Source organism: Drosophila biarmipes, chromosome 2L (genome assembly GCF_025231255.1).
Source record: "Drosophila biarmipes strain raj3 chromosome 2L, RU_DBia_V1.1, whole genome shotgun sequence".
NCBI classification, from domain to species: Eukaryota; Metazoa; Arthropoda; class Insecta; order Diptera; family Drosophilidae; genus Drosophila; species Drosophila biarmipes.
Genome location: NC_066612.1, coordinates 22,611,439 through 22,633,565, shown reverse-complemented (window position 1 = coordinate 22,633,565; position 22,127 = coordinate 22,611,439). Strand labels below are relative to the sequence as shown.

The following is a 22,127-nucleotide window of genomic DNA, read 5'->3' as shown; positions in this document are numbered from 1 at the left end:
TTTATTTTCTTCGATTAATCGGAATTTTTGGAAATCGCATTTGCTCTACAAACTTTTCTACAATTCGGTTATTAAAGGATTATGTGTCAGATGTATTCAAAATTATATGCGGGTTATATTTATATAAGCTACAGTTTGCATTTTAAAAGTATTTGATCAAGGGTTCTTCGCCAAATAATAACAACATATCAAAATAGCCAACTTTAAGAGGATTTGTTATTTTGTCCTGTCCGTTAAATTTACAATATCATGATATGTCTGGAAAGTAATGGCAGGGGATCCTTACATAAATATATCCATTAATTGTTGAAAGGCCCCTTGATATCTTCATTATATGTATTTTTTATTTATTCTCTTTTATCTTAAGGAATTTTAGGAAATATTTCCGGGGTTCACAGCTGTGCTCTACGATCTAATGTTAACACTGATTGACATATTTACATAGGATATGCGAAATCTTGTGCTAGTGCTATTTGTACAAGACTTAAAACGACAACTGCCCAGTCTCAGGACAATCCTATTGAGCAAAGGTAAAAACTCCTCGCTCTGCACGCTCTGTTCAATATGTTTACAATATCACTTCATCTCAACTTGGATTAAAACTTAACTTAACGCTTTACAAAATGTATGCATTTTCGTATAAATATAAATACTTTGGGGATGAGCAGCTTTTACTTCAACACTTTAGGAAATGAAAGATTAATGGGCGCTTAACGACTCGCTCTATTTACAGTTTAGTTTAACCTACTAAAATAGTTAATTACTTTTGCTTGGGTTTTCTTTTTTTGGCACTAAAATAAATAATCTTATTAATCTCTCTCGCTGTCTGAGGAAACTCCTAATGCGTGGTAATGTGGTATGGGATGTGTTCCGGAGCAATGTCCTTGGTGAGCAATTGGGTCCAGCCTCTGTGGGCATGGTTAAGGCAGAATGGCTTACGACGTAAATGAGTCTTAGGCAGATGATCGTTGGGGGCACCGTCAGAATAGCTTGATGCCAATGCATGTATTATCTAACTATGACATCGGGCGAGCCCTCGGCGATCAGCCGTTCCCTGGCCGAGCTGTCCGTTGTAACGCTGTCCCTCAATCCGGAATTGCGATTGTAGTCCAGCAGTCGCACTCCAACGCGGTCGTTGCCCGACGAAGTAGTATTGCTGCGGAAAGGCTGGGTCGGAGCCGAAGGCGCAGCTGAATTTACACCAAAGGCGGCGAGGGGACTAAAGGCACTGGCTTTGGCCTTGGGATCGCTTTGACAGAAGTGCGTGACCTGCCGAGTCGGGTACCAGCAGGTGCATATGAGGCCGCCGGCCAGTAGGATGCCAGTTACAATCTGTCCTAGCAGGACAATCAGCGGAACCAACGCGATGTCGGCGGCTATTTCTTCCGAAACCCGGACTCGCTCTTCGCACCACATCATTGGAATCATGACCTTTGGAACATTTTCGTAGATACTGAAACGGTAAAAAGATAATTTTAGTCTGTGTGCATAGAAATAACGATTTTTTATATTACAATAAGAACGCGTCATCAGAGTAATTCAAACAGTGCTTCCAAATATTTTGAAAGTGTTAAGCCACCATTGGACCCATGTACTACATTTATTAGAGAAATAATTCAATTATTTTTACAAAACTAATAAATAGACTAGTTCATGTTTTAGTTTTTGAAATATATCAAAATAAAGATTGATTGATTGAGAGCTGTTAGAGATGTCGTTGGAGGCATGAAAAATCAAAGTTGCATTAAACACAAAAACCAGATTCGAAAATAACTTTTAATTTCGTTTTTTAAACAGAAAATCATTAAAAGGGAAAACCCTTCTGAAGTCAATTACAGTATAATATTATGAGAAATATTTTACAAAACTGCAATGATTCTTATTTACAAATTATAAAATATTCGTCATTTTGTGAGTTCTAATGCAACCTAACAAGAAATAAATAATCTCTAAGTTTGAGTCTTTGAACTTTTTTACACATCTTAAAATGATATCAACGTTTTAACAGTAGGTGATCAATATTTTACGGGTGTGCAATTCTGAACACTCGCTCTGATGCTTATCAGAGTGCTATTAGCTGAGTAAGGGGTATTTAAAATCGCGTTCTCTGTTGTTTCTTTTAGAACGTGGTCGGTAGGTTGAAATAGTCTTCACAACTAAAATGGCATAAGTAAACCTCTAATTTTATGGAAATTGTCTAAGAGAACGAGATTCAAGAAAAATTGATCCTGAATGGACCGCCATTTCTCAAGAATTTTCATAAAGAAAGAACTTGACGGTGGGCTATAAAAATCAAGTATGTTTTTCTATGACCCCTGCTAAAAATCATACGAAACTATTAACAAAGCTATGTGAATACTTATTTAATACACAGATTATTCGTTGCTACTTACTCAATACCCCGGATGGGCTCCATGTAGTAGTTGGCCTGGAATCCACCGCCTACGTCCATTGGCACGCCCGCATTGGGTTCCAGTGTCATGAAAAACTCGTGCTTCTCGCGTTCCGGTAGCAGACCTTCGATGGCCTCCAGGTAGCTGGCATCCGCCAAGTAAAAGTGCGGGAACGACATGTAGACAGATGCGTTGTAGGCGCAGGGACCTATGTTGATCACTCCGATGGGCATACACTTGCCGCCGACACAGTAGCAACTCGTCTCCGGGCGCAGTGTTCCGTTGTCTACGGCGTGCTGAGTGCCACTAAACTTGTAAGCAGTCACCCCATGCACCGTAACCGTCTCCGTGTAGTCCAGCGGTATAGCTCGGCACATCTTTGGCATGTACATGTAGACGCTGTCGTTGGTGCTGAGGTTGGGCGGAAAGAACTCGCCCATGGAACCGCGAACCTGCCCGCAGGTGCCCTCAAAAGCTCCAGTGTGCGTCAGGTTATTCCACGTATGAATCTGACCCATTTTGGTAATATCGTCGGACCCGGTGAACATGTTAATGTCCCCATCAAAGCTGGCACTGCCGTTCCGCGGATACTGGAATCCCACGCGCAAGTAGGGAACATCTTGGGGCCTCAGCAGCTTGCCTACTTTTATGAACTGGTGCTCGTAGCCCTTGAAGAGCATTTCATCAACGGTTTTAGTGACGGTAACATCCTGACTATAAGCTTTATTAGCAAAATTAACAGTTATTCTGCCTAACCAGCTGTCAGCACCACGCCTAGCAGCAGCCTACGAGAAAAAAGGAACGGGTTAGTTTTTTCGATTCTTCAAGAAATGTATTTTTGCTATTATTTTTGAAACTTACATGTGCTACGGTGTTGACTTGAGTGACAATATCCGTCAAACTTCCGTTGCTTCCAGCAGCATCAAAATAGAACCAGGACTTTTTGTGGAACGACACGGAAGCGTTCTGGTTGTGCCATTCGATGTCCACTTTGTCGGGATGCTCTCGAAACCGATAGGGTCCCAGTTGCTCGAATCGCGGCTTCTTGCCGGATCCCACATAGAATTCATGTGGATTTGTCCAGTTAAAAAGGTAGACATCGAAGTTGAGCGGCAGGGGCGACACCTTCCAACCCTCGAACGATCGTGACGTTGGACTCAAGGCCATTTCCTACAGAAGTAAAATATTATTATATTATTATTAATATTAACACAAGAGATAATTGACAATCAATATTCAGTGACATACGATTTACTTCGTTATTGAGGATAACTTTCATACCAGTGGTACATCGAATTCATGAATACAAATTGCGCATCGAATACAAGAAAATTGTGCATATTGAAAAACTGATCAAAGTTCACGAATGATCTGTGCAATTGGTATCCGCTCGAGGCTCCGTAATTGATACGGAATGTTTTAAACGGGGGAAATTGTGCATATTGAAAATTCTATCAAACAATTGAACAGTGACGTTTCAGAAATTTGGCGTTTTCGCAGAAAAAAATATTACCAAAATATTTTCCTTGTTCTTTTATAGTAAAATGGAATTTTTATAATTCGATGATATTAAAAAGACCAAAAAATAACAACTTTTTTTTGAACTTGTCAACATTCGACAAAGTCACCACGCGTTATCATTAATTTATAAAAAAAAAACAAGAAAGGTAGCAAACTTCGAAAAGCCGAAGTTCTATATCCCGCAGATCGTTCCCCTTGAGCATTGTATGTACAGAGTTTTCCGATTTTTAGATAACAAAAATGTAATTTCAGAATTATTAACATAACGTCCCATTTCATTTTATTGCCCTATATGTTTGCCGAAATAAAATATTTAATATATTATGTTGCCATTATTCATCTATAACTATTCAACTATAACTAGCTACACATAATTAAAAAATTATACATAATTAAAATATTGAATTAATTATGTTAAATCAATGATTTAGTCCTCCGATTTCTTTCTTTTAATTTTATTCGAGATTCCAAAAAATTTTATAAATGATATTCCCAAGAGTAGAAGTCAAAAAGCACAATACCTATGTTGTGTTTTAATTTTTTTAAAAACTATTTTATTCCTATTCCTATGAAAAGAATTCAATTTAATCGTTCAAAACTCTCTTTTGGAAAGGGTTCATACCGATAGCTACAAAAGTCATTACATTATGCCCTCTACAAGGGTATCAAAATAATAAAAGAAAGAAAATGAATACAAAACTCCAATCAATCCAATCCAATTAAAAAAAAAATCATTTTTTAATTCTACCATACACAAAAGAAAATGTGCAAGAAAAGATGTTGTGGATAGGTTGAAACTTAAATAGACATGTTTCCAATAACCTTTATAGCATGACAATCTGTCCCTGATAAACCAAATAATATATCATATTTTTGGGGATCTGACATTAATTTCCGCAGTACCCCAAAATTTGTATTTTTGTATGTGATGTTTGCAATAACCTACTGCGTCGGGTTCTGTCTCGGCAACAATTGAAGGTGCTATGGTGCGGCTACATGCATTCGTTGGAAGAGTGCTATCAGCCATCAATCACTGTAAGCCAGAATGACAGACTTAACAAATGTCTGAAGCGCAGAACAGTGGGCCACCATTTTGTAGCCTAGAACCCTATAATCTTTATAATTGAAAACGCGACTGGCCTACAGGAAATGACTAAACTGATAAAAGAAATCGAGTTGGGTCCTAACAATGCTCACGTCAAGCCCTGTTAAATCTAGGGGATTACGCCTGGCTGCAGGAACTCGATGTGGAACACAGGTGTTCGTCAGGGTCACCGGACCAGGCCAAGTCTGGTTACATGGCAGGCCTGAGTGGTTGAGGAACATTTTCGCCATATTCTGCAATGTGTGTGGAGGCGAGAGCGTTGTCTAATCGAATACATGGCTATCGCTAAATGGGTTATTTTTCAGGTTTTGTCCAAGATAAGATAGCAAACCACATTGCAATTTTGCGACCGCAACTCCAACGCCACGGATGGAATTTCCGCCTTTTCAGAAAACAGCAACATAGGGGAAAACTTCGAATTGGATTACTGACCCCGCATCCCGTGATTCACAGGAACAGGTGTGCCCTTTTTGATAAAGACAATTAATCACGAACTATTATTAGTTTACATGAGTCAGCATTAAACCAAAAAGGAATCATGATCAAAACCTCCGTGAGTCAAATAACACCTGGCCAAAAAATAATCAACTTGATTAATTTTGATTGATCGTTTTTTCAAAATTCAGTGCAGGGGAACAAAAAAAGTGTAAGGTTTCATTATTATGTGGATATTGTAAATTGTGTAACTTTCAAACCAGGGAGGGTGTGGATGCCACTTCCCACGAATACAGCATACCCTCTACTGGTAACGATCTAGTTCATTTCATTTAAGCGCGATTGGGTCATTGCACTGAAGCTCATGGGTAATTATTTTTAATGAAAGATTTAACTCATACAGAGCACAAACACAACGATAGCACTAACATGCTAATAAAAAGCAGATAAGAAGGTATTGGTTATCCTAAAGGGATCTCAAAAAGTTGTACCAGCCCAGGAGGAATCATTTCCAATGTTGAGGTCTAGTCCCTATCTTATCTGACGGCTTCGGTTGAGTTTTATTATTTGAACACCTGCATACACTCAATTTTAGCTGTCTTTTCGTTCAATTGATTCAATCAATGGAAGAAATTGGTTCCTGCCAAGCTAAGTGGTATGTAAATGAGCGCCCCAGTTGACCTTTGCACATTTTGCCAATTTGCCGTTTTGCGAAACTTAACCCTAAAGTCACAGACTCGATTGTATCCAACTCGATAGGATCGTATTGAATCAGTTGCACATACGTTTCGAACCCTGCGAAACACTAACCTTGCCGCGCACGCGTGTGAACATTTCGATGAAGTTCCGGAAGAGATATATCCCACTGGCTATGCAGCAGATCCCAAGAATCACGGTGCCCAGTCGGGCCCAGTGACGCACCCGTGATGTCATCGTGGAGTATTCGCGTACTGCTGTTGGAGATGGGCGTTCTATATGGAGGGGCGTCTTCCTCGACCGATCTCTTGCTTCGCACTGAGTGTGGAACCCTCGGCACTGCTACGATCCCGTTATTAGCGTCTGTGTAGGAGAGGGAGAGAACGAAATACAAGTGAGAAATGCGGGCTTATCGCTGGCCCGGCTGGAAGAGCACCAGAGTCTTATCACACTTTCGGGGCTCGCCAACCGATTTCCTGAGGATCGAGAAATTCCAGGCAGAGAGTTCATTGCATTAAGAGAGAGAGAGAGCCGGATAGTGACCAAACACGCGCCGTCGCATAGTAGCGCCCACAAAGTTGGCCTGCGACGTAATTATTAGCACTTTCTGTCTAGTCGTAATGCAGTGTGCCCTTCGCGGTGGGAAAGCACAAACTAAATAAAAACACAAAAATGATATAAGCACGTGTCAGCTGAAAACTCTTTAAACCATGCCCTGGACGGCAGGATTTTTAACCCTCCAATAGCGAAACATAATAAAAATAATATTAAACCTTAATTCACCATATAATTTTTTTATATTGTTCATTTTCAACTACTTGGCATTTTAATACCCGTTAAACGTTGTAAACCAAGTCATACATCACCTAAATTGGTCAAGCGCAACTCGAGGTATAATTAATAACATGAGAATCCAACAAAATGTTGTTAAAAAAAACAACTATATTTGAGAAAGAAAGTTCCTGTAAGACCATTGTATATACTGAGCATTGCAATTTTCAGAAATCTAAAAACTTATTTCAGATATTTGAAGATATATTAATTTACTACCGAAAATGTTGACCGAAAAAGAAATGTAAATAAATAAATATATATGCAGGGGTAAATATGTATAATAAACATATAAAAATAAACCATAAATGCAGGGGTATTACAATTGTCTGGGGCATTTTGGCTGCACACTAGAGTAATTGCCCAAAATTTGGGTACTTGTCGCAGCTTTTTTCCCTTTAAGTCGGTTTAATAAATAAATACATTATTTATTTAAAATCATGAATTACGCCATGGTGTTATCACTCGCGGAATCTGAATTCAGACTAAGTTTCACATATAGGGAGCCATGATTAGCCACACTTAGTCACTAAGTTGTGTTGGCACGGCTTTCAGTGATGGCATAATACCTTCGAAATGTTAGGCGTAACACGACCCTGTTGGCCAAGGAAAGCTGCTATTATAGGTCGGTACTAGAAGATAAATTAGCGGGGTTATTAAAGGAAAAGGGCTAGTAATCTAGTAAAGCTGTCTTCGGATACAACTGATAACGCCCAACTCTTGACTGAGATTGACCGCGATAAGCTGTGGCTTTGCATTATGGCGGCACTGTTAGGAACACGAACAAATTCACAGAATGCTCTACTACCGTTGAACAGAGGTTTTCAGCCTGCTGACTCCGAGCTTTGATACTATTGATTCGAGTTTTTTCCGAATGCTGACTGTTGATGTTTTCAGGCTGGAAAGTCCGTGATTCACTGCGGCAGCCCATTCCTCGAGTATTGTTTGTTTTGATTCGCCGTGGGACTGGATCAAAAACACGTTCACCTGTCCACACTTCGGTTTCTGTACAACGTCTCCATACCCTGACACAACCAAACATTCGTAGTGCGCAAGGGCGGGATGTGGGGGCGTTATAGTAGCACTGTTTCCACTTCTTGGGGCTGGTTAGCAACCGCTGGCTGAGGGGTTTTGTGGCCTTAGCTGCTGCCATTAATGGTGATAGCTCAACGACTTTAAATATATATTGTACTTATTGTACATGTAGCACTCACGTACTGCGCCCGTTGACTTATTTCTGATACTAATGCACACGCAGCGAGGTTAAGAAAAACCCGTTTCTGTTGTGGCTTCTTTCTTTATCTACAGCAACGCCACACCCTCCCCCTGCCCGCTTTTGCGCTCTGGTTACTTGGCGCTCGGCTACAGATTATGAACTTCACATACTGCCTAATCATTTGGGCAAACAGCAATCACGCGAACTCCGCTCAATTGCGATTTTCCACGGCTAACGAGCATTTAGCATCAGCACTAGTTCATCCTTGAACCTCGGGCGTCACTTCCGCAACCTGTTGACAGATTTTCGGTCTTTGCTCATCATGCTGCTTCATCCTCTCTCTTGGCCTAAAAATATCCCGCAACACAGTGCAATGTGCCAACGAAATATACATACATACAACACACAATCGCACCTTTGTACACTTTTCAGGCATTTTGCGAATGTTCGCTATGCGTCACAACTCCGTGTGCACAAACAGTAAAGAACTACTACATACGTACATACATGTGTGGTTCTCTCTGTGTTTGCCTAAAATGTTATCTAAATTAGCAGTAAATTTGAAAATCGGGCGCATTCGACTCTGTCTTGCTGTCGCGCTCTCTCTGCCTCTCCACTCTCTTTCCCGGTTTTCCACTTTTCCTTACATTACGTCCAGTTATGTATTTACTGAACACATCCACTGGCACTTTTCAGAAACTTTTCAATTGATATCAATTTTAACTACAGCGGGGTATAAATATTGTCTGAATAAAAGTCTGTGATCGGTTCCCGCTCCGATTGTGTTGCTTTTGCTCAGCACGCGTCTATTTCTTGGGTCTGCCGTCTCGCTCCCACTCACAGGGCTTCGGCGCGGCGACGCAGCGTTAATTGTTGATCTTGAACCAGAGCGCGCGCGAACGGGAGCGAACGTGTCTGAGCGGCGCTGCGCCTGCGACTAAATAAGTATTTTCCAAAGAGTCGCCACCAAGCAGCAATTATTTATTCTTCATTATGCGCGAAGCACCCCCGGCTTCGCTGACCGGCAGATACTCTTTATAGCGGGCCTGTGTTACCACTGCTGAGAGTAATGAATTCCAATGAAATCAAAAAGTTATGTAAGTATTTTTTTCGAGGTTGTGACAGAAATTGCTCAGAGGAACATACATAAGAAATTTTCAATGCACTTTAGTTCATAGCTTTTTTTCCACCTTCAAATATTTGCAAATGATTTAATGATTTTCTAGTTTTTTAATCACTTCTTACTCATTCCAAAGTCTACTTAACCATAATGTTCTCTTTATGACTAATCAAAATAATGGACTTCACCAAGTGTAGGGTGTACTCAGATAGCGGCGCAATTGAGCACTCTCTCTCGCTCTCTCTGGTTTTTTGGCCAGACCGGTTTTGGCTTTGCAGTGTGTGGTAAACATTTTCTTCAATCGGTTCTGAATCGGTTAGCCCTAGGGTCGTAAGTGCTTCGAGAGGATTTATGCTTAATGTACATTGTTCATGTATAGGTATGTACATTTGTACATTCCAATATTATAATGTACATTGTACAGTGTGTTCTCAATCAGAAATAAGTGAGGTATTTTTCCTTGTCGACCATTTTAAGTTTATGATTCAATTTGATAAGAAATTGCAATGGACTCTCCCAAACATCACTAAAATAACTAAAACGGGTACATAATCTAAATAATATTGGATTCTCTTCAAGCCCCGACTATTTGTTAACCGTTTCCATTTATTGGCTCGGACTTTAGCCCAGGCAAGAAAGAACCCTGCACACTAAACCCTATGGCATGATACACACTCAGTAAGCTTAAGCTCGAAATTCCGCTACGGTGTACTGAATCCTATCAGCAGCGGCGAATCCTCCACACCATTATTTTTTACGGGGTTGGATGTTCTGGTCGTCTCCAGAGCGTTGATCTCGATCTTCTGCATTAGCCGTTTCTGCCAAATCATCTGGTGGGGATACCAGAAAACCATAAGCACGCCCAAGAACACGCCTAGGACTCCGCAGATTTTGCCCACAAACTCTACGAATGGTATTAACTTCACGTATCCTAACAAATCGTCCGAGATGCGCACATTATAATCTGCCCAGATCAACGGGAAGAACGTCTTTTTCGCACTGCGATAGATTCTGAAAACGTAACATAAGTAAACATAGAACAAGTTGTGGAGTTTTTCACCGTGTACTTACAAATGGGTTCTGGGTTCGACTAACAAAGTGGCCATAATGCGGGCCTTGATCTCCAGCACCATTCCGGTCTTGGGCTCCAACATAATGACCATCGCGTGGCGATCCTTGTCGGGCTTCATGCCCTCCACTTGCTCAGCGTAGTATGGATCGGCCTGATAAAAGTGCGGATAGGATGCAAAAACTGGAGCCCCGTACCAGCAGGAAGATATGTTCAGGAGACCAGACCTCACCTCCTGGCAGTTTTCTTGACAATAGCAACTGTTATCAGGGTTGTCAGTACCTGGAACGGAACGGTTTAGAAAACAGTATTGCAAAGTTCGAAAGCGAAATTAATACATGAATTATACGAGTATGTAACACTCACCATTGGCCATGTTGCGCGCACTGCCCTTGTACACGAACGCCTCGACACCTTCGAAAAGGGTGGTGCCGAAATAGTCCACCTGTAGTTCTCGGCACAGATCGGGCAGGAAGTAGGTTATGGGTCTGCCTTTCACCAGCGGTATTGGGTGGAACTCCCCGGTACTGCCCTTCAGTTTGCATCTGGGACTGGCTTCCGTGAAGTTGTTGTAACGCCACTTAGCTATTTGACCAAGTTTCTTAAAGTCATCTCGTCCAGTGTAGACATTGTGATGGCCGTAGATCTCCACACTGCCATTGCGCTGAAAAAGCGAAGTTCAGGATAGTATTTGCTCTAAGGCAAGTATTTCCTTTCCGTTGACTCACTGGATAGGCGTAGCCGATCTTCTCATAGGGAAACTTCATCTCCGGAACGAGACTAGGCGGCACCATTTTGCTCATCTTGATCAGCGGAGTGTCGAATCCGTCAAACATCCAGTCGCTGGCGGGTCGGACCATCGTCTGCTCCCTACCGTAAATATTTAAAGCCATCATCATGAGGGATCGCAGCATGGGACTCCACAGCATCATCTTCTGGTACAAGCCCACGATTAGCAGGTTGGGCGCCACTATGGGATCGGAGGGACGTCCAGCACTGAGTTTTGGATCGAAATCGAATCGACTGCGGCGCTTGTAGGAAACCGTTGAGTTCTCATCGTGCCACACCACGTTGACCTTCTGCATTCGCTCCGTGAAGCGGTAAGGTCCGAGTTCCTCAAATCGAGGCTTCACTGTTGGATCGCCTATGCTCTCTGAGTTTGTCCAGTTGAAAATATACAGATCCACGTTTATATCCATGGAGGGCGACTCCCACAGAGTGCTTATCAGAGTTCCGGGCCTTAAGACCATCAACCACTCGAGCATCCAACGTTCTATCTGATCCATGTAAACCACCGAGAAAAGACTGAAGGTGGACAAAACTAGACCCAGCGCACTAGTCCGCAAAATGCGCTGTTTTCCGATCATGGTAATGGGACGTATGCACGTTATGTCGCGCTGGACCTGAAACAGGAAAAAGACGTGTATGTATTAACATACAAATTGGCCATGCTCAACTTGTTTTTAATAAACCTTTATTACTGGTGATAACTAAGCAACGATTGCTTCCTAGCCTTAACTATGCAAATTCTTACTTGAAGCAAAATTTACTACCGTTAGCTGTACGAAATGCATGAGAATCTGTGGGCAAATGAATTAAATTTATAATAATGATAAGCACTCCCAAAGACTTTAGAAAAATCTGTAAAGAATAAAGTAAAGCAGCATTGCACCACAATATTTTTAAACCCGTTTCTCGTAGAGTAAAGGGGTATACTATATTCATTAGAAAGTATGTAACAGGTAGAAGAAAGTGAGTTCAACCTCATAAGTACATACACTTTTGATCAGGATAACTATTGCTGTATCTCGTATCCACCCAATATTTAAAAGTTTAATACTAATGATACATCAGTTATACATACATTTCATCATTGTCGTCTGGTTTACCTAACTCATTCACGTGGAGGGTTCACTCACCCTTTTAATTACTGCATAAAACGGCTTTTATAATGTAACACATTAAAGGCAAATCATGTTGGTTATCTGGCACAGACTGTATTACTAAATCATTTGCGCTCTAAAACTTTCGCTTTTATCGTTTGCTTAAATCGGTTTTCAAATGTCTTATCTCTTACGAATTGCTCAAGCTTGACCAATGGATATTGTGTTATAGATCTTTTAATATTGTATTCCTTGCTATAAATTTTAAACCTACTTACTCACTCTTTTGGCGTCTTTTCTCGATGCTGCGTCTGCAGGTCTATAGATGATGTATGTCTGATTTCTGCCACTTCCTTATGATGACTGATCTGATCTGATCCGAGTCCAAGTCCAAGCAGAAGGGTGGAGGTTATCTGTTACCTCCGATAATGCAACTCGAGTTGCAAATGGTCTCGTCGGAATCGCCTCTAATGAATCTGTGGAACTGTCTTTATTTAATTTACTTCGCGTCCTGACTAGTTCACTGGACGGAACGGATTGTGCGCTCGAGTATCTGTAGTTCTTATTCTTGGGGGTGCGATCGAACCACTTCGAATGCCGACTTGATAACGACTGAACTGACGGTAAGAAAACATTTTCAATCCGACAAGACGGCTATATAGAACAGCGAGAAAAATAAACATAAATGTCAGAATTAAATGATACAGAACTTAAAAAAATGTATTTAGGCACTGAAAGAAAAGTAAACCAGCTTAAACATTTTCAAAAATATATATGTTTTTAGTAGTTCTCAAATCTTCCGATCATTACAGTTAAAATTATGTCGCGATCTTAAAAAGATATCTCAGAAATCATATGCAAGGATGTTTTTTGGAATTTATTGCTGTAAATTCGTATTCAATTTCGTACAGTGTTTTAAAAGATTTCAGTTTATAGTTTGTAAGTCGTGTATAGCTTAAATGCAACGCTCTGGTTCAATGGCTCCCCGTTCTGGGGTTACCAGTTAACGACGCCGAGAGTGAGAGGGATTAAAAATTAAATCAACCTGCGAATTATGTTTTGAACGGCCGTTACTCACATTCGAGTTTCTTACCTTATTGCCTTAAGGGCTTCGTCTGATAAGCCATGAAGCCCCAATTTCTAATCGCTTGCTCTCATTTAGCGATGGCTCAAGGCGATAAGAAGAGCCCCCGGCGACCTTATGGCAGGGTATTTAGCCGCCCAGGCCATTTCATTTAAAACTTGAAAAGGGTGATCTTGATATTACCGATCGATGTCTACGATCAGTTTGAAATACGACAACACAATGAGAGCCATATCAAAGGAAAACCATAGTGATAGTCATAGATGATACCTCGGTCAATGGGTAAACATATTACCGATGAATTGAAATGTATTCAGTCTTTGTTTTCGAGTTGATAGGTAATATCGTACTTTTATTGCTACCTATAGGAAAGGTTTGTTTAATATGTATTTACCCAAACAATAATGAATTTTTATCTAGGGCCCATTTCCCTTTTGCTCCCTTTAGCAGAGGCACTCGAATAAAGCGTTCTTCCTTGTTAAAACTTAAACTTAAGGGTTACTATAGAAAAATAGTTGTCTAACTACTTAAAGGGAGAATGGACCCAATAGTGTCTTTCCATTAAATAGTTAGCGGAGCTAATGATAATGAATATCTATTAAATAGTAAGCAATACCTAAAACAAATACGTATACAACCATTTTTAATAAAAAAGGGGAATTTTTACAGTAACGTAACTTTAGAAAATGCGTTCGTGTCAGTGTCAGTACCAGTGAAAGTTTTCTTATCATAAGTGAATATTGCATATACAAATAACAAGAAAGAACGTTTACTTCGGCAAGCCGAAGTTTGTATACTCTTGCAGTTATTAGAAAAAATCAACGTTAGTAACACCATGTTAAATTTTTAAGGATTGTTGCTAACTTGATTTCTTTATTTCTTTGACCGTTTCCTTGACACCTATATATTAGAGTCGTCCGATTCTTATTAAATTTTTCCAAGCGTTGGAGGTTATATGTTAAAAAACAGCAAAGATATCATTTTTTCATATTATTTTCCCACCAATTTTGCGATCGTTGATGAGTTATATGTCAAAAAGCACCAAAGATATTATTTATAATTCATTTTTTCCCCGATAGTTGCCATGGGAGCTATAAGATAGAGTTGTCCGATCCGGCTTGTTTCGACTCATATACTACCTGCAATAGAAAAAACTTTTGAGAAAGTTTTGGCCCGATGGCTTTAAAACTGAGAGACTAGTTTGCGTAGAAACGGGCGGACAGACGGAAATGGCTAAATTGACTCGTCTAGTGATGCTGACCAAGAATATATATACTATATATATATACATACGGAAACGTCTCCTTCGCTGCGTGAAATTTGACTGAAATCATTATACTGTCTGCAAGGCAAAAAGCCTTTTTGTTTATTTATCGCAGCAAACGACGTTCGGGTCTGGTATGCATTTTGCTAAAACGCACGGAAAAAACATTGTTTCAAAACTTTTGCATGCTAAAGGTGCGACAACACATTTTTTAGCAAGCCCAATTTTTAATACCAATATAAAGAGATGTTTAAATGCGATGCCCGTTGCTCTTGGCGCAGGTTGTTGCCAGACCGTCTGCGGTTGGGGTTTCAGCTAACCGTCTATCAAAGTCTCCGCCGTGGTTTGCGCCCCCACTGAGCGCGTTTTCGGTGGGTTTATCTAGTACATTTTCAGGTTGCTTCGACCATATGGAAGAATAAATAAAAAACAGCGACAGCGACCGAGCTATAAAAGCGAATCCCAGCCTCCGGCTTGGATTCAGACGCGCACAATCGAGCGAGTGACCATTACTCCCAACGGAAGTGAACAATCAAGTGAAAGCGAGCCGCAAACTCATCTGCGGAGAATTGCCGGCATCTTGCATAACTGATAAATAAGACATCCAAACAGAATGCAATCCATGGCCAGACAAGCGGCGCGAGCCCTTCCCCAGATGGGCAAACAAGGTGGGTGTGGGCGAGTGACCACTGTGCAGAGGTGTTGACCCTAACGGTCTGTATTTCGATCTCCTAGTGAGCTGTCTTTCGACGAGCGGGGCCTGGAGGACGGCCGCCGGGGGCGGCGATATGGTGGTGGAGATCAAGGAGCCAAAGACCCGAACCGAGAAGCTGATGGCCTTCCAGAAGAAGCTGCGCGCCAAGACGCCGCTGGGCAAGCTGGACGAGTTCTCGCGCCACCCCTACCAGGAGAAGGAGCCCCTCAAGCCCTGGCCCAACCAGACGAACCCCTACACGGGCGAGATCGGCGGACCCGCCGGACCGGAGCCCACCCGGTACGGCGACTGGGAGCGCAAGGGCCGCGTCTCCGACTTCTAGTCCCCAAAGAGTTCCTTAGCTAGTTCTTAGGCTGTTATTTAAATGCTACCCATTAAGACTTGACGAAAGTGCATACTCGTGGAAATCTATTGTATAGTGTACAAAAATACATAATAGTTTTAGAGCTAAAAGGTTTGCTTCGTTGAATTCATTTGGGTGATCCTGCTTGAATCTTTGCAAACAACCGTAGGTCTCCGTCATACATTGAAGTCTATCCAGCAGCATAGCTAGGGTCTTCCTCCGCCAGGAGCTCGGAAATCAGGTTCTCACTAAGTTGCCAAAGTTGCTGCTGCAGGGAAGCGCTTTTGGACAGCTTGCTGGGCTCGCAGAAGAAGCAGTTGTTGAAGTACAGTCCAGACAAGCCTGTCAGCTCGTTGGCTGTGGCGCAGTAGACACTTGTGGCTGCAGCTTGTTGCTGGGAAACGGCGGAGAAGAAAGCAATTAGTAACCGCCTACGGAGAACAGTTTCTATGCCAACCCACCAGGGACTTGGTGAAGGGCCGCACTAGGGCAAAGAGCAGCCGGTAAAACCAGTAGTTGCGCGAAAGGTCGGTGGAGACCATGTTGCCCGGATGCAGGCTGAACACGGATATTCCTCGCTGCTTCCAGCGCTGGAAAAAGGGTGAAACATGATGGCTTGCGACGCGATTAAGGCCTCTCTCCTCACCTGGGCGAGTTCCTGGGCGAACAAGACGTTGCACAGCTTGGCGTTGTTGTAGGCCATCATGCTCCAGTACTTCTCCGGCGGCGGAGAAAGATGATGCACCGCCAGGTTCTCCACGGGCAGGTTGGCAAATCTGCAAGGCAGGGGTACAAGGGGTAGCGACGCATTTCTTTGTCAGTAGTCCCACACAAACATTCCTTGTCCAGCTAGGCCCACTGGACTTTGCCCTCGCTGGCCGACATCGCAAGCAAGTCTTGATTGGCACTGCCGGCTGGCCTAGCCGGCTTTAAACGCTCTTCCTGATGAGATGCAGAGTTCATTAACGGAATCAGCCGCGCGCAGGGCACACAAAAGCTGGAGACAGTGACTAGACCCACGCACAATGGCGACACAAGTGGCCGGCGAACAAAGCCGCACACAGGCACACAAGGACACTCGGACATGAGTATTGAACTCCCTGGCGACCCCGCTGGCCTGGCCATTTCGCGGGGGAAGCCCCAGCACGGTCATGGGTAGCGCATGTGCAAGTCGCATAGTTCCCGAGACCGCAACATGGAACCATTTCTACCCACAAGCACCCCGCGTACGGTTTGGACTTTGGATTTGTTTTCATTTTGTTGAGTCTGCGCTCGGCCAGGGGGCGATGTAAATACAACGTCGCAAAATGTATGCAAATTCAGCTTATTTATAAGTATGGGCCGTACTCGGCGTCCACATTAAACCAAACCCGTTGTCGCCTCCTTTTTGTTTGTTGTGGTAGGCACTGGCTGAGCAAGTGGTGTTCTTTATCGGGTCTGGCTGAATACTCGTATATTTGAGCAGATTAATAAGTTGTGCAGGCTGGCAAATGCTAATGAATGTCGCTTAATGCTGAAAAACGAGCATCTGTGTGTCCAGCATTTCACGTGGACTGCAAGATGGCGAAAGTGGTCTTAGCGGTGTACACAATAAGCAATCAAACGTTGGTAAATCTGCTTCATCTCTGAGAAAAGCCGAGTTAATTCATATTTTGTACGCCATTCTGTGGTGCAAAAACCATTGTATCTGCTTACGTGCCATTTGAAGGCGATTATCAGTTGGCTCCGCTTTGGACTGCCCGCATTGACCCCAATAGGTCCTGGGTGCAGTTCATCGTATCTGAACGCCTTCGGGGGCATACATGACTATCTGCGAGTACGCCGAACGGCGCACGAGACTTTTGTTGCACGTTCGCTCTGGAGAAACAGATATGGATATGTGTGTATGAGCACTCCATGAAGCCAAAAACGTTGTACGTGCGCAAGGCAACGAACGCCGCAGATACACCCCACCTCCATAGCTACTACTTCAGTTTAATGTTGTGCGCCTTTTCCGCTGCTTCACGAGATTCGGTTGCCATTGATTTATTTTTGACAGCATGCACAGTGGGTCATACGTTCCCCTAAATTAAGCAGTCTAATTAGGCGAGTTAGCGCAGATTGGGGAATGGCGGGGACTATTTGTAGTTGCCCCAACTTGCGATCTTGATTAAAGAGCGCAACAGAAGGTAATCAAATTTCATACGTCAATTTATCCAACGAATAAACTTATCAAAGGAGTAAACTTAAATTCAGTTTTGTTTACAATTTATTTGTACACATTTGAAATGGTTTCAATATGGGCCAAAAAATAAAATTCAGCGAAGATATATGGGTTTTCAATTGTGTAAGCCCTGTTTTACTTCGTTATTCCACTGTGCTTACATCTGCACGTGAGCAAGATCACATTGCTTTAATGTACAAATCGGAGGGGGAGCCAATGGTCTGGGGAAGTGGTTGTGGTTTTGATAATACAATCACAGCTGCGTCGAGTCGCAATTATTTTTCCTGGGCCTTGCTTGAGAGTGCGCAGTAAAAATGTAAACGAAGCCTTTGGTTGGAAAAAACATTCCAAGCCGAGTTCAATTACGCTTCGCCTTGAAGTCGGACCAAACCGAAAACATCTTTTGTAAGCAAATCAACACGAGATGCCAGTCAAGCAGAAAACATTTGAAAAACCTACACTAGCCAGCACGACCACGGGGACTTCATTTGCTTGTGGGCTGGGCTATGAATAGTTTGGCCCGAAGCGCAAAAGGAAACCAGTCGGTCCAAAGTCCACTATGCGGATTCACAGAGTGCAATCAACTTGCAAAAATAAAAGAAGACCTCTTGGCATGCCAGACAAATGCTCACAGCCGAGGGTGAATTAGCGCACTTTATTTTAAATTTTAAATTCGTGGATACCTTGTTATTCAACGTTTATGAATTGTTGATTATAATTTATTTACTTCAAAAACTTTGAGGGAATAGCCACCTTGTAAATGTAAATATTTTACTTCAAAAACACCCTTTTTGTCACATAAATCAGGCATACATAGGTCCGAGATACATACATACATACAAAATTTAGCTATAACTTTAAATCTATAATATTTAGAGAATTTAAGGAAAGTCAGGGTGGAGTAAGCGAAACTATGTGCGCATCTGCAGCATTAGTTGTTCATCTTTGCTCAAAACTAGTTTTTTTCTAAATATAACCGAATGACCGAAAATTATTATTTTTTAATTTAATTTTCCTTATCAAAATGGTTCAGCTAAAGAAATAAATTTAAAAACGGTATTTTTAAAATTTAAATAAAAAACCATTCATATGTACTTTGTACCAATTATTGTCATAAATGTAGTCAAATATAAATATTTTTAGACTATGACGTGTGCCAAGACTCAATTTTAATGATTTAAAATCCCCTTGCGATTAACAAAAACATTTTATCCAAAAACTGGTTGTAATAATGCAAATGCTTATCGGCAAAACGAGTTGTACAGTGCAAGAGAAGTGAATAATAAAAACAATACCTAAACTATAATACATGGTACAGTTACAGAAAAAAACACCTTAAATAGGTATATCAAGTGTATACGAATTCGTACATCAAGTACATATTTATGTTTCCTAAATTTGACTACAATGGAACTATCATTTTATTTGTCCTTCTCCTTGAATATTTATTAGCAAATTCTTATACAAACTATAAAGGAAGATAACTTCGGCAAGCCGAAGTTAGTATACCCTTGCAGTTACAAGAAATAATCAACGTTAGTAACACCATGTGAAATTTTTAAGGATTGTTCTTGTTCAGTGATATTAAAATAAAAAATTATTTCATTATTTCTCTGACCGATTCATTGACAGCTATATATAAAATTCGTCGGATTTTTATAATTTTAATTTGAAATTCTTAAAGATATATAAAATGGTATCCCAAATATTATAAGATAATATGTTAAAAAACACCGAAGCTATAATTTGTTTCATATTATTATCCAACCCATTTTCCGATCCTTCCTTCTTAGGAAGGAATGATAAAGTAGTCCGATTTTGATAAAATTTAATTCGAAATTTAAAACCAATTTAAAAATGTTATTTCCAAGCGTAGGAGGTTATATGTTAAAAAACACTAAAGATATAATTGTTTTAAAATATTTTTTCCGATAATTCCCATGGGAGCTATAAGATATAGCTGGTTCCGACTTATATACTGCCTGCAAAAGAAAGAAGACTTTTGGGAAAGTTTCAGCCTGATAGCCTTAAAACGGAGAGACTAGTTTGCGTATAAACGGACCGACGGACAGACGGACATGGCTAGATCGACTCGTCTAGTGATGCTGATCAAGAATATATATATTTTATAGAGTCGGAAACGTCTCCCTCACTGCGTTGCAACCTTCTGACGAAATCAATATACCCTATGCAAGGGTATAAATATAACTAAATAACCTAAGAAATAGAAAAACACACTTAAGTCGCATGTACTCATTTAGGCTCTCTACGTAAAACAAAAACATATGGGTTGACCCGTTTGCTGGTTATTGGGAAATCGAAGGTGGGTGCAGAAATGTTCCTAGTAGAACTTCTGACATCTCACATTTATTGAAGAAATGCGACTTGGCAAGAATTGGTTGATTTGTTGCTCGCTCAAATAAAATGTACACCATTTATGTTTGCCATTTGTGGGCTTTACCACGGGGGCGAAGAAAGCGTTGGCTCTACTAGAATATAATAGAATCAGGCCGCCAATCAGACGACCCGCCAATCAGACGACTAGTGACTTCGTGATCTTTTTACAAAATCTTTTAATGTGTCGGTGCCAGAAAATACGCATACTTTATGTCAGAAAATTCCCCTTTTACTAATCGATTAACAGATAAAAAGGGAAACAAAGCGCTGCCAAATTTTTCCCTGCTTTCTTAAAAATATCAAAATGCCTATTCAAAATCGTGTGTCCAAAAAGTATTTGGATGGCCTCACACTTTTACGGAACATTCATTCATTCATTCAATAATTTTGGGTTTTAATATTGGGTTCAAAAGGTGGGGTTTGAAAGAATTCGCTATCACAATTGGCTTTGAGGCCTTAAACAAAAATGTTATTATGTATACATACGCGAACCCTATTTATAATAAACAGGGGTAGGAGTGTCTTACACCCCATACCTGTTAGCTTATTTATACTCAATACGTGCTAGTGCTCAAATTTCGAATTACCTGTGCGACTCGGATGACAGCACAACAATCCGTGTTTTGTAATCAAACAGAGTCTCCAGTTGCAGTGTGAGGTAGAAATGGGAAAGGTGCGAGACCTGGAATGTGGTTTCCAGACCGTCCTCGGTCTTCGTGTAGGGCAGTGCGAATACGCCCGCGTTTAGGATGACATAGTCAATGTGACTGCAAGGTGCTTAAGGGGATTAGACTGTCTCCTACTTGAGTAAAACTTGTTTAGCCTACCTAAGGCTCTGCCTGACTTCCCTTGCAAATCGCTGGACTGAACGCAAAGAACTGAGGTCGAGGGAAACAAATCGACAGCGGGCTCGGGCTGCAGGTCGCTCCTGAGCAATCCTCTCGATGGCTGCTTCGGCGGAGGTCCTGTTCCGGCAGGCGAAGATGATCTCACAGCCGTGTTGAGCCAGAGAACGGGCGGTTTCGAAGCCAATGCCGCAATTGGACCCCGTAATCAAGGCCGTGCGTCCATGCAAATCCTTGCCGTGCAGGACTTGTAGTGCGGTGGAGCAGGAGTCGAATCTCTGGCGCACCTGGGCCACATTTTGCGTGGGCTCCTCCACGGCGAAGGCCAGGCGGGGATCCACGTTCGTTCGCTGCTGCGTCTCCTTGTTGAGGAACATGAACCGCTTTCCGTCCTCATCGTAGTACTTCTCCCAGCCCAAGGGCAAATGCCCTGTAATTCGCTTGGACCGACCTGTCCTCGGGTGTGTCCATTGTGATGTTTTCCCCTGCTGGCTAATGGTATGTATAATTCATGGTTAATATCTTTTGTTTACGACTCCACTTGACCATTGACGACGTACTTCACATAGCAAACTGTGCCGTCTTCGGTGGCCCGCTCCTCCCAGCCGGGTGGCAGCTCATCCTCGCTGTCTGTGTCGGGGAGGGACATCATTTTGGTAAGGTTATTTTTGTAGTTTACGTTTATTTTTTTGCAAAAACCAATTTTTTTGGGGCAACAAATTGCAACTGCTATTCCGGATGAAAACAGTGCTGGAAAGTTTGCCAGTGAGCACAGCTGTTTCGCTTAACAGAATTATGTTAGACGCAACCGTTGGTTAACATAACCGGTTGGTTACCGGAACCAGTGGTCGGCTGCAAATTCGAATTTAAAACTGTAACGACATTTATAGGTATTTAGGTATTTCCAATATTGAAAATATGAAATAGTTGTGTCTTTGGTGTTTTTTAACATATAACCTTCTAAGCTTGGAAATTTCATTTTTTAATAAGTTCTGAATTTCGAATTA

General features: G+C 41.6%; 4 protein-coding genes across 7 annotated transcripts; 1 reads left to right on the top strand and 3 right to left on the bottom strand.

The window, feature by feature from the left end:
- Positions 1-326: 326 nt before the first annotated feature.
- Positions 327-9,124, bottom strand: LOC108036733 (protein peste). 3 transcript variants are annotated; one of them, XM_017113036.3, is made up of 5 exons: positions 8,845-9,124; positions 6,265-6,513; positions 3,255-3,563; positions 2,394-3,178; positions 327-1,453 (listed from the first exon to the last, which is right to left on the bottom strand). In XM_017113036.3, exons 2-5 carry the CDS (start codon positions 6,385-6,387, stop codon positions 1,009-1,011), a joined length of 1,662 nt encoding a protein of 553 aa, XP_016968525.1. In that variant the 5' UTR covers positions 6,388-6,513; positions 8,845-9,124; the 3' UTR covers positions 327-1,008. The 3 variants fall into 3 exon arrangements, with proteins under 3 accessions (XP_016968525.1, XP_050741445.1, XP_016968527.1); XM_050885488.1 differs by having other exon boundaries at positions 8,868-9,124; XM_017113038.3 differs by having other exon boundaries at positions 9,039-9,122.
- Positions 9,125-9,407: 283 nt separating this feature from the next.
- On the bottom strand, positions 9,408-12,955 carry LOC108036736 (protein peste). 2 transcript variants are annotated; one of them, XM_017113042.3, is made up of 5 exons: positions 12,548-12,955; positions 11,115-11,789; positions 10,753-11,050; positions 10,389-10,668; positions 9,408-10,328 (listed from the first exon to the last, which is right to left on the bottom strand). In XM_017113042.3, the coding sequence occupies exons 2-5, from the start codon at positions 11,751-11,753 to the stop codon at positions 10,019-10,021; spliced, it is 1,527 nt and encodes a 508-aa protein (XP_016968531.1). In that variant the 5' UTR covers positions 11,754-11,789; positions 12,548-12,955; the 3' UTR covers positions 9,408-10,018. The 2 variants fall into 2 exon arrangements, with proteins under 2 accessions (XP_016968531.1, XP_016968530.1); XM_017113041.3 differs by having other exon boundaries at positions 12,552-12,954.
- Positions 12,956-15,034: 2,079 nt separating this feature from the next.
- Positions 15,035-15,785, top strand: LOC108036739 (succinate dehydrogenase assembly factor 4, mitochondrial). The gene is made up of 2 exons (XM_017113048.3): positions 15,035-15,285; positions 15,353-15,785. Exons 1-2 carry the CDS (start codon positions 15,231-15,233, stop codon positions 15,652-15,654), a joined length of 357 nt encoding a protein of 118 aa, XP_016968537.1. The 5' UTR covers positions 15,035-15,230; the 3' UTR covers positions 15,655-15,785.
- LOC108036737 (WW domain-containing oxidoreductase) lies at positions 15,724-21,880 on the bottom strand. The gene is made up of 6 exons (XM_017113044.3): positions 21,681-21,880; positions 21,103-21,612; positions 20,863-21,042; positions 16,322-16,451; positions 16,137-16,265; positions 15,724-16,069 (listed from the first exon to the last, which is right to left on the bottom strand). Exons 1-6 carry the CDS (start codon positions 21,770-21,772, stop codon positions 15,866-15,868), a joined length of 1,245 nt encoding a protein of 414 aa, XP_016968533.1. The 5' UTR covers positions 21,773-21,880; the 3' UTR covers positions 15,724-15,865.
- Between the last annotated feature and the right edge of the window lie 247 nt (positions 21,881-22,127).